Source organism: Pungitius pungitius, chromosome 9 (assembly GCF_949316345.1).
Source record: "Pungitius pungitius chromosome 9, fPunPun2.1, whole genome shotgun sequence".
Lineage (NCBI taxonomy): Eukaryota > Metazoa > Chordata > Actinopteri > Perciformes > Gasterosteidae > Pungitius > Pungitius pungitius.
In genome coordinates, this window is record NC_084908.1 from 20,209,369 (window position 1) to 20,226,736 (window position 17,368).

At 45.6% G+C, this 17,368-nt stretch overlaps 1 protein-coding gene and 1 long non-coding RNA gene across 2 annotated transcripts; both read right to left on the reverse strand.

Annotated features, from left to right (window-relative positions):
- Nucleotides 1-3,394: 3,394 nt before the first annotated feature.
- LOC119217962 (Fc receptor-like protein 5) lies at nucleotides 3,395-11,740 on the reverse strand. Its single transcript, XM_062564627.1, has 5 exons — nucleotides 11,565-11,740; nucleotides 5,779-5,860; nucleotides 5,610-5,664; nucleotides 4,402-4,565; nucleotides 3,395-4,283 (listed from the first exon to the last, which is right to left on the reverse strand). Exons 1-5 carry the CDS (start codon nucleotides 11,671-11,673, stop codon nucleotides 4,217-4,219), a joined length of 477 nt encoding a protein of 158 aa, XP_062420611.1. The 5' UTR covers nucleotides 11,674-11,740; the 3' UTR covers nucleotides 3,395-4,216.
- Nucleotides 11,741-11,943: 203 nt separating this feature from the next.
- On the reverse strand, nucleotides 11,944-14,854 carry LOC134132746 (uncharacterized). The gene is made up of 3 exons (XR_009956940.1): nucleotides 14,372-14,854; nucleotides 13,182-13,529; nucleotides 11,944-13,096 (listed from the first exon to the last, which is right to left on the reverse strand). It is a non-coding gene; the product is annotated as an uncharacterized LOC134132746 (long non-coding RNA).
- Between the last annotated feature and the right edge of the window lie 2,514 nt (nucleotides 14,855-17,368).

Consider the following 17,368-nt stretch of genomic DNA (forward strand, 5'->3'; position numbering starts at 1 on the left):
GAGCAGCAGTTCTGGAGTAGGCCGGTGTCTGCTCGCGGGTACAACCCGCGTACGCCATTGTACTCGTCTTTAGCTGAGGCTAAGCGACATGGCTACGGGAGTATGCCGGCCGCGGAGGGGGCCCTGGCGAGCCATGTTTCCCCCGCGTCCGTGTCGTTGAGGACACCGGTACTGCCCACCAAGCCTTCGAAGACTACCTCGGCCCTGGTGGGCAAGGCTTACTCGGCGGCGGGGCAAGCGGCGTGCTGCCTGCACACGATGGCGCTTATCCAGGCGTATCAGGCAGAGGGGACGGAGCTAACGCCGGAGGCAGTGCGTGAGCTGAGGCACACGGCTGACCTCGCGTTGAGAGCCACGAAGGAGAAGGACGAAGTCAGCGCTTCCCTGCCAGTACGCTGTAGCAGGGCGCGGTGTCCCTGAGAAACTTTTGGGGTGAGTGGCGAGCCCTCCCCAACGTATCTCAATGGGTCCTGCACACAATCGATGTCGGCTACGCCATCCAGTTTAGGTGGCGGCCGCCTCGATTTCGGGGCGTACTACCCAAGGTGGTAGCGTCTTCTTTACGCAGCGTCTCGTCCCTTCAGGGAACGAAGGTTACATACATAACCGAGAGACGTTCATTTTCCATACTGACACTGGGCTGGCCCAATCATCTCTTAGCAGGCTCCACCCCTCCCTCTCCGTGTGTCAGTCAGTGGCTCAGAGCCAGAAAGAAATGTGTGGATTAGGATGGAGAAACTAAAACGTAAGAGGGGTGCAGAGAACCAGATCACCTGGACCTGCACATCTGGATCTGTGAACCAGGAGCAGCCAAAGCTATTGTTGCTTTATCTTTGGGGAGAACGGTGCATGTTGTCAGAGCCTTTTATTGATTTTGTTCTTTGTACCTTTGACGGTCAAAGTGGTTCCAGGTAAACCGCTGCTCCCTTTAAAGCTCCGTGTGGTGAACTTGAAGCGGTACTCAGCTGAATCGCTCTCTCTCAGGTCTTTGATTCTCAGGGTGGAGTGTCCCCTCTCGGTATCAAGGACCTCAACACGACCTTCGTACTGGGAGTCTTCACGAAGGTCCTCTGGTTGAGCGAGATGCTTCCAACGACCACTACGCCGAGGGCTGAACCAGAACTTAGAGGTGACAGATCTACTGTTATATGTGGCAGAAATGTCCACTGAAGATCCTCTGAAGGCACAGATGCTTCTTTCATCGTACGTCACGTTTCAGGATTGACCGTAAACACCTGAAAAGATAAAATAGTTTAAATGATCATCATTAAACTCTTCAGCTGCTCGGCGTCACGTGAGGGGAAGTCGGTGCAGGAGGCTCACACTGTGGGGGGGACCGGAGCTCCTCGTATCCTCTCACAGCACAGGACCAGCTCTCTTCAGGATTAAAGTAGCCCCCAATCGTTGTTGTTCCTTCCCTCGTCATTTTCTCTCCGTTCTTGTACCAGCTGTAGAAGGTTGGACCAGGTAGAGGACATCTGCTCTGACACGTCAGCTCTGCTGATTTACACGTTTCTACACGACAAGATCTCAACTTGCTGACCTCCACCTGTAAACCTGGATTAGTAGAAACAACACACAGTGTGTGAATCCTTCCAGAGACACCAGCAGTGCTTCCCAAGTATCGGGCGCTTGGATCGATACCTGTGACGGACAGACGGACTCCCGGTCGGCCGGTGCACTTCCTGTCCGGTTGGTTTGTGGTGAACATTAACACAGCACACCTGTACTCAGCCGAGTCGCTGGCTCTCAGGTGGCTGATGCTCAAAGAGCAGCGGTTGCTATGGTAACTGTACTGCACCCGCCCCGCGTATCCCGGGTCTGTTCTCAGGTCCACCGGGGGCCCGTGCTGCCTGTCGGTAAACCAGAAGGCCCTCTGCACTGTGACCCCTTCACTGGTTCTGGAGGGGGGGGTGTAGCTGCAGTGCATCTCCAAGGTGGATCCTTGTAATCCACAGATCCAGGAGGAACTGTAAGAAACTCTGCAGCCATCCTCACCCCGAATGACTGGAAGAGGAACCACAAACCACCATCACACTCATAACAGCAGGCCGGGTGGAGGACACATGTGTATGTATGTATATATATTAAGGCTGTCAAAAATAGCGTGTTAACGACGTTAATTGGTTGTTTGTCGTTAATTACGTCAATTTTTTGAAACACATTTCACGCATGCGCAGTGTGACAAATTATTCAGGTCAGGAAAGTACCTCTTCCTCTAGGGAATGCACTTCATCCTATACGACACATTACTGCCACCTGCAGGCATATGTCAGGCCGTCAGGTTCAGCAAGCAGTTTGCGCCACGCTGAATGTTCGCAGCCATTAACAAAATCAACCTCAGATCATGTGACCAACACAACAGCAAAATGTTCAAACACGTTGGAATTCGACGCTGGAAATGGTCAAGCGCGTGAGCAGAAATAAAGAGGCGGTCATCGCCATACTTGCCAACCTTGAGACCTCAGACCGTTGACGGGTGGTGTAGCAATATTGTTCGGGTGGAAATCGGGAGAAATTCGGGAGAAAGGTCGGTCCGGGAGATTTTCGGGAGGGGCTTTGAAATTCGGGAGGGTTGTCATGTCTGTTCATCGCAGCCCTGGACCATCAGGAGCACAAACTCGTTTTGCCGCAGCAGAGTGGGATAAACTGCAGAGGCTGGAGACCCTTCTAGAGCCATGCAGGGAAATCAGTCTGTAACTTATCAAATAACATTAATTTGATTATTTTCTGAAATGAATTAAACGAAGTCAAATATCAATAACATGTATTTATGTAAAAAATAATAATGATCATAATAATAATGGTAATTATGTATCTGTGTCCTGTTATTTATCTTTAGTATGCATTTCAGAAAGAAAAAATGGTTAGGATTCAGGTGTAATTGCAAATAGTGATTAATCATGATTAATCCACTGAAAATTCTGATTAATTTGATTAAAATGTTTAATCATTTGACAGCCCTAATATATATAAATATATATATATATATGCAAACATCACAGGGGATGAAGCTACAGAAACAGCAACACATCGATCCGTTGATGCACATCTTTTTCTTCAGAGGAAGACGAAACTGAATATTAATTATTAGCAGAAAGTAAAACAGTCTTCCAGTTAGTGGTGAGTTCAGGGTGTGATGATGCAGAGAAAGAGACAAAGGAGGAAGTGAAACTTATTATAAAGTATTTTGGTTCTATTGAGTCTTACTGGTGTTACAGACACTCTGGGATCATCAGAAATGTTCACTGAGGTCTGACATGGATCAAATACAAGGAAGAAGAACTACAGGGAGACGTCTACCTCACTGCAGAGCCAATAAACACCATCAATGTGTATTTTATTCATTTATTAAGCACAAAAATGTAATTCACAGAGAAACAAAATGTTGTAGCTTGAAGGTCTTTGTAATTAAAACATTTGCTATTTTTTATAGAAACATGAAGCCTAAACAGTTTAAATACCTCAATGTGATCTTCAGTAACAAATCAATTAGCAGATCCTGAATAATAAATGAAATACAATAAACATTTTTATGAGAGAAAAAAAAACTCAGCTTCTTTTTAAATAAACCAAAACCACACCTTTGTGGTGCTCACGGGGGGTTCAGGTCTCTTATGGGGGGGGGGGGCTGTTCATCCCTCAGGCCCCTGCTATATATTTATATATATGTTACATTACATCACAGGTCATTTAGCTGATGATTTTATCCAAAGCAACTTAAATTGCATTATAGCCCATGCGTTACATTTTTGCCTGGGGGGCAATTAGGGGGTCAGTGTCTTGCTCAGGGACACTTTGACATGTCACATGTCACATGGAGCAGCCGGGTTTCAAACAGTCAACCATTCGGCTCTTAAAGGGAAACATTGAACTTTTTGATGTAATATTAAGGCCCTGAAAGTTGAATTCAGTCTCATACAAAACAATAACATGTGATGCAACTTCAGTCCAAATAATGATCAATAGAAGCATATTGGCAACATTGGTAAAGACTATTTACAGATAAATGCACTTGAAGATGCTTGTATAGAACAGGTAGTAACATTTAAAGGCTGATTCCAGACTGCAAGCTGGCCTCCCATTGGCTCACTGATAGTTCTCTGATGGAAGCCTTAACGATGGTGAATATACAACATGTCAAACCTCATATTCATGCAGGTGTGTTTAAGCTGCTTAAACTCTGTAAAGTAACACACCACATGTCCGTGTGGCTTCATTCTCTTGGTGCTTTGCTGACGGTGCTGTACAGAGCAGAAGAATCATCCACAGCTCCTTCACACCTGCATCAGTGAAAGAACCGTCAACTCACACCATGAAGAATGAACACGTTTAAACAGCAAGAAAACATGAAGATAAAAGCACAGATGGATCCATATTTACTAAAGATGTCAGACTCACTGACTGGCAGCACCAGAACTCTTAACGTTGACACTTGAGTACAGAACTTCCTCCACTTCCTCCGTGCGTCTGGGGGGGCGATCTGGCCTGATGTTGGAGTAGAGAAGATCCTCCTGGTTTCTGGAGAAGTTCACGGTAGAATAGCAAAGCTCTTCTGTTGGGATCTGCATCAAGAACAAGAAGTATTATTGGATTAGTTCATGTATTGTTGGACTTTAGTACAAAGGACCAAATAGTAGAATATCTGCAGGGGGTTGTTCTGTAATTACTAGAGTTGTCAATATATTTAAAAATAATAATAATAATAATTAATCACACATTTTAAAACTGATTAACCCTGAATATTTTTTTTCTTTTCTAAAGATGAAATCTTACAAGTATTGAGTCATCACTTTAGAAAGAGTGTATTTTTAACCCAAACTACACACATTTGATCATCTTGGAGACAGAATTCCACCTGGTGGAACATGTTGAACATGTTGAACTAGCGACTCCTGTTGTCCTCGTGCACTTTGCTCTCATCTCTCCATCATTTAACGGCTGTGTTTGAAGGGCCATCAATGTCCTCACATTTAGCAGGACGTTTCAAGTCTTCTAGGGACACAGTGGTGTCCTCTGCAGACTGTGTGCAGCACAGGGTAACGCTACATGTTGAGATGGAAGTAGCCTAGCAGCTAGCTTAGCAGCTAGCTTAGCCTAGCAGTGCATAAAGTGATCGTCAACTGCGTTAAAATATTTTATCACATTTATTTTGTCCACATTAATCACATAGATTAACGTGTTATTTTCAACAGCCCTGTGTGGACAGTAAATGTGTAAAGTTGATGGAGTGAGGATCTACTCTAGAGAAGGCTTTTGTGAAGGCCTCACATCAGACCAACAGCTGGCACAGATTCTTATTTTTTAGGTCAAGCTCAGAGTGGTCGATCCGCCTCTTTTCACCACCCTGCTGAACAGACTGATCATCATCATCATCATCATCATCATCACAGCTTCTCCAGGTACAGGAGGTGTCTAACGGTGCATCTCATCTGGGTCAACAGGTGCGTCCCGGAATTGACGGCAGGTGTCTATGAACTATGAACCTTCAAAGAGCCTGGTGGGATACGGGGGAAGCGGCAGGTGGTGCAGCACCGAGTGGAGGTGGACAGCTGTGTATGTGTGTTTGTGTGTGTGTGTGTGTGTCACACTGAGCTCTTCCTCCTCACCTCGGTGTTCTCTGGTCTCTCTACAGGCCGGCTGCTTTGTGAGGACCTTTTTCTTCTGGACAGAAGAATGAACGAACAAACAAACCAGTGTTTAAATCTAGTGATTTAACGACTGCGTGAATATAAGATCCACATCTGCATTTTATCACAGTGAAGCTGAACCGCTCACCTGGTCCAGAGGATGACAGCGAGGATCATGATGATCACCAGGAGAACAGCAGATGTAGAAGCAACAGCTGCTGTTATTGACCCTTGAAACAGGGATTTAAAAAACAATTAGAAATTGATCCTTTGAAATAAAATCATGTGAGGACAAAAACATTCTAAATAAAGACTTTTTCAACTTCTGCTAATTTGCTCAATGATATGAAAATGATCTCATATGGTTCCATTGATATTTATTTTTCATTCATTGACTTCTCGCTAAATTTGCTCCACGAGAAAGAAAACAAACCACAACAAATATAAACTTTTAACTATGGAGGAGGACCAACAGGCCGGAAATGAGATGTTCCGCCGGTCGGATCGTCAGCGCCGCCCCTCCCTGTGATTTTAATGTCTGGCCTTCATTCATCAACGTGGGAAACGTCTGAACCTAAAATGAGTTTGACGTCCCTGCTGCAGATGATGAACTTTAACTCCAACATGAGTAGAAGGTAAAACAACGTAGCTGGATGTGCAGAGCGGTGGCCATCTTTTTGTGTCCTGTTGCCATGGCAACAAACTAAACACTCAAACACCCCCAAAAATACCGTAACATTCTAAGCCAGGGGTGTCAAACTCATTTCAGATTCGGGCCAAACACTGCCCAGTTCGACCGAACGCGGGCCACTGACGATCGGCGGACCAGGATTATATATTTATATCCATTAATGAACTTTTCTCCTCATGGTACCATGGTAACCGCTGGCATCGCAGACGGATTTCTAGCATACACACGTTTAATTACGTTGATTTTTACTGTGAAAATCTACGTACTTCCGGTTTCATTTAATGGGAAAAACCACAAAAGGGATTAAGGAAGTAAAAAGTTGTCAGTCTGTCTCGTTTTTTGGTTGTAAACGAGAAAACGACTGCCCACTTCAGTTATCTCGTTATTGATTAAAAACGAAAAACAAAAAACACGTGTTTTAATTCACGGTTTTTACGTTAAAAGGGACGATCAAAAGGTACACGGACCGTTTAGTCATTTTTTGGGGAGAGGGATAGTTGAAAGTTGACACAAGTGGTTTGTAAGACAGACTGTGAGGCGCGCTTTCGCGGGCCGCGAGTGCGCAACGTCACACGGAGAGTGCATTGTGGGATTTGTAGTAATATGGTAATGTGTGCGATACACCAACACATAAACAACAAAACGGCTCCGGCTCTGTGCCACGCCGGCCGCAACTTTATTACTCGTCACTTTTTCTTCACAACCTTGAACCCTTCTTCTACTTCCTCTCCTCCTTCACAATAAAAGAACTTACACCGGAACAGGAGTGCAATAATAGCTTACATACCTCCCCACCCCCATAAAGAAACGTCCCCGTTTCTAAACCAAATTTGAACTGCTGCATAAAACAAACAAACATGTCTTTATAACCCAACATCTAACAGTAACTAATATAACACATTATTCATCACCCACTGCAGAGCCTCCTGAAAACATGCAAAACTAATCTCAATGGATACCAGAAATTGCTGATACCCCATAGTGTTTGGACTGCATGTGCAGCTACCGCAATGAACACGTGTCAATAAACATTTCCACTTGTATCACATCAACATCAGCTAGCGATACGTAACAAAGTCCCTTAAATATGCTGGCGGCTTCACAGCTCTATTTGAACGAGTCACAGTCCGTTGTGGGTTACTGTTGCCCGTAACCCATGTAGTCTCCATGCCAATAGTAACCCGAGGCTCCTCCCCTCCACCGCCCTCCTGGGACGGGTCGTCCTGCGGCGCAGGTGCTTGGTGAGGGAGAGCTGGGAAGCTACTGGAAGCACCAGCAAGCCGTGGCAAGGTATACGGTTTCAATCTGTCATAATGGACCACTTGCTCCGGTCCATGGAGATCCAGCAGACTGCCAATACGATAGATGAGTCCATGTTCTTCTTGAGATTCCAACACAGCCAGGACTCTGTAGGGTCCCTTCCAGTGTGGAGCAAGTTTCAGACAGTCCTCGGTAGGATTATGCAGCCATACGAGATCCCCTTCCCGATATGGCTGGTAACGTGTACTTCTATCATAGTACAGTTTTTGGTTTTCATGGGCTTCCGCACCACACTGTCTGGCACCACAAAAAGCCATCTCCAGCCTTTCTGCCAGAGATGTCGCAAAGTCGGCATGAGACATAGGCAAGTCCATGCATCCCCTCTGTGGCGGCACCAACACCTCCACCGGGACACGAGCTTCCCGTCCGTGGGTTAAAAAGAAAGGGGTGTAGTTTGTGGAAGCATGAACAGATGTATTATAGGCAAAATCTACCTGTTTCAAATAGTAATCCCAATCACCTCCGCAGGAAAGCAATGCCTTGGCCAGTTGGTCGATAAGAGTCCGATTAAATCTTTCAACCATTCCGTCTGATTTGGGATTATACGGTGTGGTGCGTGTTTTCTTAATCCCTAAAAGTTGACACAGTTTTTGAATAACCCCCGCTTCAAACTGCCGGCCCTGGTCACTGTGAACCATCTCAGGAATGCCGTGAATCAGCACGTAATCCTCAAACAGACACTGTGCAACCGATAGGGCTGTCTGATTAGGTAGAGCATACAGGTTCACAAAATTGGAGAAGTAGTCTTCTACTACCAGCACATACCTGTTGCCCTTAACTGTCCCTGGTAACTCTAGGATGTCCATTGCCACTCTTTGGAATGGCCGAGTTGCTTGGGACCCGCCCATTGGGGCCCGGTGCCTAGGCACAGGAGCTCTGCGGGTCTGACATGGCCGACACTGTTCGCACCACATACTCGTTCCGCAGAGAAATGCGCCGACACAGGACCACCATGAAGGTGCTTTAGCACATCCGGTACAAGCGATGATGGCACGACCACCTGATACTGAGCCCCCCCTGTGAGGGAGGAATTCACTCTCCGGCAGAGAAGGCCATCCACCATAGAGAGCCGAGGAAATTCAGTCCACAACTTCCGCAGCCACCTAGAGCTCCCTCTCATCTGCCCCCGAGGCGGTCGCGAATCCCCCCAACTCGACACTGTAGCAATATCAAGATCGGCTTTTTGCAGCTCTTTCAGTCCAGTTCCATCATGTGACAGGGAATGGATGAAAGACAGATCATTCGTCTCCTTCTCTGCTTCCAACGGCTGCCCCCCTATGGTGAGCTCAGAGGTCGGGAGGTCCAGCGCAGATGGCTGTGTCAACTGACTGTCAGTTTGAGGAGTCCCTGTCCCCCTGTCTGAGCCAACAGCATTCACGAGTGTGATGACCTCTGGTGAGTCGCCATTCCCCGTATCGAACTCCGGATGCTGTGGCCGCCGTGAGAGGGCATCAGCATTGGTATGTTTTTTACCATCCTTGTGTTGAATGACCCAGTTGAAAGGATCCAGCTCCAATATCCACCTTGCTCTTCTCCCAGTGGGATCTTTGTCAATGGACATGCCGCGGAGGCCCAACAGAGGTTTATGAACGGTTATCACGGTGAAGGCAGCTGCTCCGATGTAATGTCTGAATTGGCGTACAACCCACACAATAGCCCACAGTTCTCTGTCGAATGTGGACCAACGCCTTTCGGTGGGGGTGAGTGACTGACTAGCATACACCACCACTCTCTCCAGTCCTTCTCTGTCTTGCGCTAGCACGGCCCCCACTGCTTCCATGGACGCATCTGTATAGACCTTAAAAGGAGTGTTGAAGTCTGGCATAGTGACAATAGGGGACCCTGAGAGCACCCCTTTAAGATACTCAGGTGTAGGGTGGTGGTTATGCTTCCCAAGGTGTCGAGCATCTGGCCATTCACAGCACGTGCGGCAATAAACTCAGCATTTATGGGCCGCTCACCCAGCGCTGGAACTGACATGCGAAAATCAGCACTGATAAACGACTGGGTGGCCCCTGAATCCACCAATATGTTGATTTCAATACCTTCAATGCTTCCCCTCACATACGAGGTACTCTGTCGCGTTCTCTCATTTTGTACTGTTGCATTACTGGCTGAGCCACTTACTGAGGTAGCTGGTGTCGGGCCCGCAACATCAGCTAGCATCCGTTTCCCGACCGATCAGTTGGGTCCTCTCTTCTGGGCGAGAGAAAACGCACTCCTCTCTTCCTCTGTGTCTCCTCATTAAAGGGGCCCCTGGGGGATCTAGGGCCCCTCCAGGTTGGAGAGATGGCTCTATTCTCGTGAGGCGCCCGATAATCCTGGTTTTCCCTGGGACCTTTTTCCGCTTCACGTCCCCGCCAAGCATTGTCAGGGGAACGTCCTCTCTGTTCACCCCGCAGGCGACGTGACTGGCAGCCCTGCTCACCGCACATACTCCCACACTGACCTCCACGCACTGAGGGATTGGTCCGCCACTCGTCCTTTCTGGATCTCAGTCGATCGTTTTCCTCTGTCATCTTCCTCATTTCCATCCTCATTTGACTCAGTTCTTCAGTAACTCTGTTTATCGTCCTGTACAAGCCACCTCCATCAGATACGGACTGTACCACTGTTGCAGTAACGTTCCCGGAAAGGGGCTGGCTTACTTGGGTGTTGACATAGTCCATCTTAAGAGTCTCTCTGGCTATTTCACAACGGCCAGCTATGACCAGGGCATCAGACACCTCTGTAGCTCCCTGTTTGTGACATTTAGCTCTCAGAACCGGATCAAGACCCGCCAGAAATCTGCGGAATTTTTCTTCTCTGTGAGCTATTTCACCATAGCCTGGGAATGCCTCTTGAACTAGTTTGCTTATATCCGCTGCATACACTTCCAAACTCTCCCCTGGAGCCCGAACACGTGCAGAAAGGTTCGCTCTGACGCAATCCAAAAAATGTCTTTGTCCAAAAGCCTCCTGCAATTTCTCCTTTACTGCAGAATATTCGTTCTGTACGGCCGCTGGCAGGCTATCCCACAGAAGGAAGGCAGCCTTGGTCAGCCGCGTCGGCAAGATCCTAGCCAGTTCATAATCATAGTCACCTGCATTGCCTCCTACCAGCGCCTTCACAGCCACCTCATACTGTCTGGCCCAGCAGGGAAAACTTTGATTTTCCTCCCCAGCAAAGGGGGCCGGCAGCTCGATCTTGACGTTGCTGGTGAACGGCCGGTCTCCGCGCCGCACGTTGTAACCCAGCGGGTCCTCCTCACATTTCCACATTTTGTCTGCTTCTTCTTTTATTTTTCTACTGTCTGTGCTTACGATGTAACACGAGATGTCCCCGCTCCTACGCCGTGCTGAGTCTTCACCTCGCGCTGGCGTCACTGTACCGTCTTTGAACAAACTGCGTGTTAGCAGTGGCTAACATTAGCTAGCTGGCGCTCACGTCGATAAACGGGTTTTTACACTTATCTGACGATGGGTTTTATTTTCTTTACTAGCAGGAAAGTAATCCCACCGCTGCCACCAATGTAGCCGAGGGTTATGGTACGCCTATACTTGGGTTAATAAAAAACAACAACACGGCTCCGGTTCTGCGCCACGCCGGCCGCAACTTTATTACTCGTCACTTTTTCTTCACAACCTTGAACCCTTCCTCTACTTCCTCTCCTCCTTCACAATAAAAGAACTTACACCGGAACAGGAGTGCAATAATAGCTTACAATTCATTCACGGGCCGGATGTGGCCCGCAGGCCTTGAGTTTGACACATGTGCTCTAAGCTAACTAGTTAGCATGCTAGCTAAATGTTGTATTGCTAACAGAACATTCTGTTTGTTCCAGACTTGTTTCTCTTACTGAACTGCTCCTGCATTGTTACAGCTACACACTTGTAGATTGTTGATAAAATGTGTGAGTGAACAGAAGAATGAGTGTGATTTACCTGAAGAAGTAATCTGAAGTAAGGTGGAGGTACTACGTCCCATCTCGTTCTGGGCTTCACAGTAATAATTCCCACTGTGTTCAGCTCTGAAGTCAGTGATGGTGAACATCTGTCCTGATGCTCGTGGTGAGTCTTCATGCTCCTTGTACCAGGTGTAGCTAGCTGCTGGGTTAGCATAAGCGTTACAGGTCAGATTCAGTGAACCACCCTCCATCATCTCATCAGACGGACTCACTGACACAGAGGGACGCTGTGGACCATCTGGAGGAGACATGTCCACATATTACTACAAGTTATAGTTAACTAAAAAAGTGAATAATAAAACACTACCTTAGTAGTGATTATGTTGCTTTTCAGAAGGTTGTGTTTCACTCACATTTCACATCGATAGAGATGAAGTCAGACCTCTTCCTCCCCAGCTGGTTCTCAGCTGCACAGGAATACCTTCCAGAGTCAGAGGACTGGATGGAGCTGAAGACCAGCTGAGGTTCTTCACTGAGAAGACGAGGGTCTGAAGTTCCATCCTCCTTGTACCAGGTGTAGCTAGCTGCTGGGTTAGCATCAGCGCTACAGGTCAGAGTCACTGAATCACCCTCCATCATCTCAGCAGAGGAACTCACTGACACAGAGGGACGCTGTGGACCATCTGGAGGAGACATGAATAAACACACTAAGAGGTTAGAAGATGTCAGTGTAGATAGTTGATCCTTTGAATGAATACTTGTGTGTCTTTCTCTGTTCTTCATCACAGCAGGTGTCACAGGTGAGACTCCTGCTGGTGTAAAGTGACAATAAGCAGCCTTTAATCCTTTGTAATGTTCATATCTCCACACATTCTTCTCTTTAGATGCTGCTTGTGTCCTTAGCTGAGTCTGTCCTCTCACTTCTAGTTGTTGGAGGAGTTATTGATTGTTTCCTCCACCCAGCTGACACATCACTTCTACTTCTGTTCTGGAAGAATTCACTTGAGTCTTTATGAACATCATATTATTCTGTCTGGTAATAGTTTATATTTGAGTTTCTATTAATAACAGAATGACATCAATAAGCAGCTGTGTGTACTTTAACATTTAGACTCCAGTGTGTTTACAGCTGTGATTAGAATCATATTGTTGTGTCAGTATGTGAGTGACACTTCTACACGTAGACTGCAGGGGCCGGGGATTGAACCAGCGACCCTCTGGTCAGTGGACCACGGCTCCACCTCCTGAGGAATGTGGTGCTTCATCTTTTTGATGCCTCTAGTTTACATGCAGCGGTCTGGTGTCTCCATATGAAATGTTGTTGAAGCTCCACAGGCCAACACACTGGAGTCAACTTACACACTGCAGGAGAATGATGACCAGAAGATCCTCTTAAATCACAGGAATATCTGTCTGTAGAACCAGAGGAGACTAGAAGAGAAGATCCTCTCTTGAAGTACACTTCATTCTTGTACCAGTTGTATTCAGGACGATGAGACAGATCACAGCTGCTGTGACACGTCAGCTCCAACCAGGTAGAATCTGATCTGCTCACCTGCACCTGGAGACCTGAATCAGTGAATATTATAATATTATTAAACATTCACAGAAGACATTCATAATCTAGTTTTCTAGATGTGAATTAAAATGTTACCTGTGACGGAAAAAGTGACTCCAGGTGAACCAGTATATTTCTCTCCTTTGTTTGTCCTGAATGTGAATTTGTACTCAGCTGAGTCGCTCTCTCTCAGGTTTGTGATGGTCAGAGTGCATCTCTTCTTATAACAATCGTACTTCACACGGTCTGAATACTCAGAGTCTGTTCTCAGATTCACAGGTTCACCATCTTTCTCTTTAGTGAACCAGAATCTGTCCTTTATATCAGAGGTATTTATTCCAGGTGGGTGTGTGTAGTCACAGAATATATACACAGTTGATCCTTTTGCAGCACAGACCTCAGTCTGACGGTAAGTCACTCCCCATCCATCCTGACTCTGTATCACTGTAACACAGCACATCAGGAACCACAGTCACACTCAGAACAACATCACAGGACACACTCTCATTGGTTGTTTACTGAAGAGAAAAGATATGATGAGAAATATGAAAATCATTGAGTTTATAGAAAGTAATGAAAGAGTCCACGATGTCCACATGAACTCTGCAGCTGGAAGGAACAGCGATGTATTGAACCTGTGGACTTGAAAAAGCTCAAGTTGAAGTATTAGAAGGGTTTGGTTGATGAGAAGAAGAGTGCTTTGCTCTGTGCTCTTCTGTCTGTGGTCAGTCTGCTGCAGAGTGGAGATGGAAACTGGAGAGAAACCACAACTCTGAGGGCAACAATACTGGGAGATAGAGGTCACACCTCACTGAGGACAAGGGCGTTAACACTTTAAAGGGAATGGCTTTCTAAAGTCAACAATTAATAATAACTCACAAATTGTATTTGTTTTTCTAAAACCACATGATCTGACTTTTCAGCATCTGGCTCTGAATCTATTATCTGTAACACGGATCAAAGATACAAAATGTCACTCAAAGAGACACTGAACAAACAGGAAGAGAATAAAAATGAGCACAAATACACAATAAAACACGACAAAAAGCAGAACAAAGCTCCTCAGAGACTCTGAGTGACTCCCAGCCTCTAAATGTGTTGTAATGCAAAGAAACGCTGCTGAACGATTAGAGGAAGTTGAACAGAGACATTTCTTCTTTGTTAATGTTCATTTAGTCCTTATTTGTGTTTGATGCCATCAGACCTGTGTATGAACTAAAAAGCCAGCTCCCTGTGTGTGTGTGAGGTGCTAACGGCCTCCCAATCTAAATGTAGAAGTACAGTACCTTGTACAGAGAGAAGGAAGACGACTAATCCACCGGCTGATGAACTCATAGCTGCTCCTCTGTGTTGAATCAGCAGATCAGAAACTCTTTATTCACTAAGTCACCACCAACACGTCTACACTAAAGAGGAGGCTGATGTCTCTGAGGTCAGCTCCTCTCTTCTGGAGTTGGTACTAAGCTGCTGTTCAACCCCAGCAGGGCTTCCTTCCTCTTTACCTCATTAGCATGAGCTGCAGGACCACAAGTAGCTTTAAAGTTAGTGTCTTACTTCTGCTGAAAGGAAACATCATTAAAGTGTTGTTAATGAGTGAAGATCATCTTGATGAACCTGGAAGTAGCATCAACGTCTGTAATAATTCACATGAAATGAAAGGATGCAGTGTGACGTCCTCCTGTCCACATGTAGATAAATGTGTCCTCTCTGCAGCTCTTCATACGTCTTCCTCACATTCAGGACAGAAACAAGACAAACAAGCTGTCAACTCACACACATGCTGCTTTATTCATTTATTGTTTGGTCCAAATATTCATACATTTTAACACAATATGAAAGAGACTGTTGAGGACAGTTTGTAGTGTTTAGTGAACAAAACTGTCAGGTGTGTCGAGGGTGCAGGTTGGGGCAGGCAGGCAGGACTCAGATGCAGGATACAAGTTTACAAATGTGCTCTTTATTCAACACAAATCTAACGGAACGTGCACCAACGAGGACTGACATGGACAATGACGCGACAAGGGACAACAGGCTCACAGGGCTTAAATACACAAGGGAGGTGCAGGTGATTGGACACAGGTGGAAACACTCAGGCAATCACAGGACAAGGCAGGAAGTGAAGTTCACCCAGGACCACAAGAGACATGAAACTACAAAATAAAACAGGGAAAGAGACCAAACCGTGACAAAAACACTCAGAGGTCACATTTCACCTGTGGTCCTTGGGGTCGTAGTAGATAGCTGTTGTGAACATGTCCACGACTTGGAGGAACCGGACTGTGGATACAACACACACACACACACACACACACACACACACACCTACACACCCACACACACACACACGCACACACACACACACACGCACACACACGCACACACACACACACACACACACACCTACACACACACACACACACACCTACACACCCACACACACACACACACTTGACTACAGGAAGTTCACCCGGCTGGTCACATGGTTTACTTCAAAGAAGCTGCCATTAGTGGTTTAACTATTTATAATTATCAGTTAAACGGGCGTTTAACACCTCAGAACTCGTCTCTGACATCTGTCTCCTGTTGCTGTGGAAACGCCTTTTTAAAACAACTTCCCCAAAAACTACAACTTCGTTATTATATTTAAACACATGATGATTAAGATATTATTCACTTTTCTTCATTATTCATTTTTCATTTTTGTATTTAATTACTGTGTGTGTGTGTGTGTGGGTGTGTAGGTGTGTGGGTATGTGTGTGTGTGTCTGTGTGTGTGTGTGTGTGTGTGTCTGTGTGTGTGTGTGTGTGTGTGTGTGTGTGTGCGTGCGTGTTCTTTTGACCTTGAGGAGCCATCACGTGACAAGCCGTCTCCCACCATATAAGTGACCACATTAGTTTAATTGTTTTTTATTTTCACTTCATTTTGTAAATTCTTTCTACAGAAGAGCAATAAATGTTTATTGCACCAAACCGGATCAATTTCTACTCCTCATCTTTAAAACGACACGCGTCAAGATGTCCAGCTCAGCCCCCGGTAGCAGCTGATCCACCAACTGAAAAGGCTTCTACACACAATAAAACTCATAGTTTTAAATGGTCATCTACACACACATATATACACACACATATGTATACACACACATATGTATACACACACATATATACACACACATATATACACACACATATATACACACACATATATACACACACACATATACACACACATATATACACACACATATGTATACACACACATATATACACACACATATATACACACACATATATACACACACATATATACACACACATATATACACACACATATGTATACACACACATATATACACACATATGTATAAACACACACATATACACACACACATCACACACACAGTATCGTTAATTTGCCTCAGAGGGCTTTAGATCTTTCGTCTTTAGAACGAACGTCACTTCCTGTTTCCCTTCCCTTTAGGAGCACAGCGCCCTCTAGAGGCTTTAAAGGTGAACATCACGCTCCACTGCGCTACGTTACGTTTATGTGTTGATTTCTTGTTGTTTCATTTGAACAAACTGCTCATAGTTTGCAGTGTGTTACTACGGTGGCAGAGAAGGTTCAGACAAATACAAAAGCAACAACACAACCGCAAACGCCACAACGCAACACGAACGCCACAACACAAAATACAAAAGCCACATCACGACCGCAAATGCCACAACGCAACACGAACGCCGCAACGCAACACGAACGGCGCAACACAACACGAAAGCGAAAACGGAAGTAGCTAAGTAGCTGCCCACGGGAGCGAGCGTATTTTGGAGGAACGGAGCTGGAGGATGCCAGATCGTTTAAGAAGTAAGTGAAACATGATTCCTTACTTTAACTGTAGCCGCAAGGAATCATGTTTCACTTACTTCTTAAACGATCTGGCATCCTCCAGCTCCGTTGTTACGTGCCGACTGGTTTTTGAACCTACTCCTCCCCCTCCTCCTCCTCCTCATTAGGGATTGTAGAAGCAGTTGTTAAATGTCTCTTTGAATACCTGTTAAACCAGGTGTATCGTCACTTTTAAAGCTCATAAAGAAAAGCCAAAAGTTGAAGGGTGTTTGGTGTGATGATGATTTGATAATGATTTAAAATGGAAGTGATAACTTTAGTTTTGTTGCTGTGTATAGTTAAAATGGTTTTACTTTTTTATTTACCTCCTCCTATTGGTATTGTATTCTATTTTGCTCTGGTGTCAGTATTACTTTATTCTTGTTATTATATATTTGATACA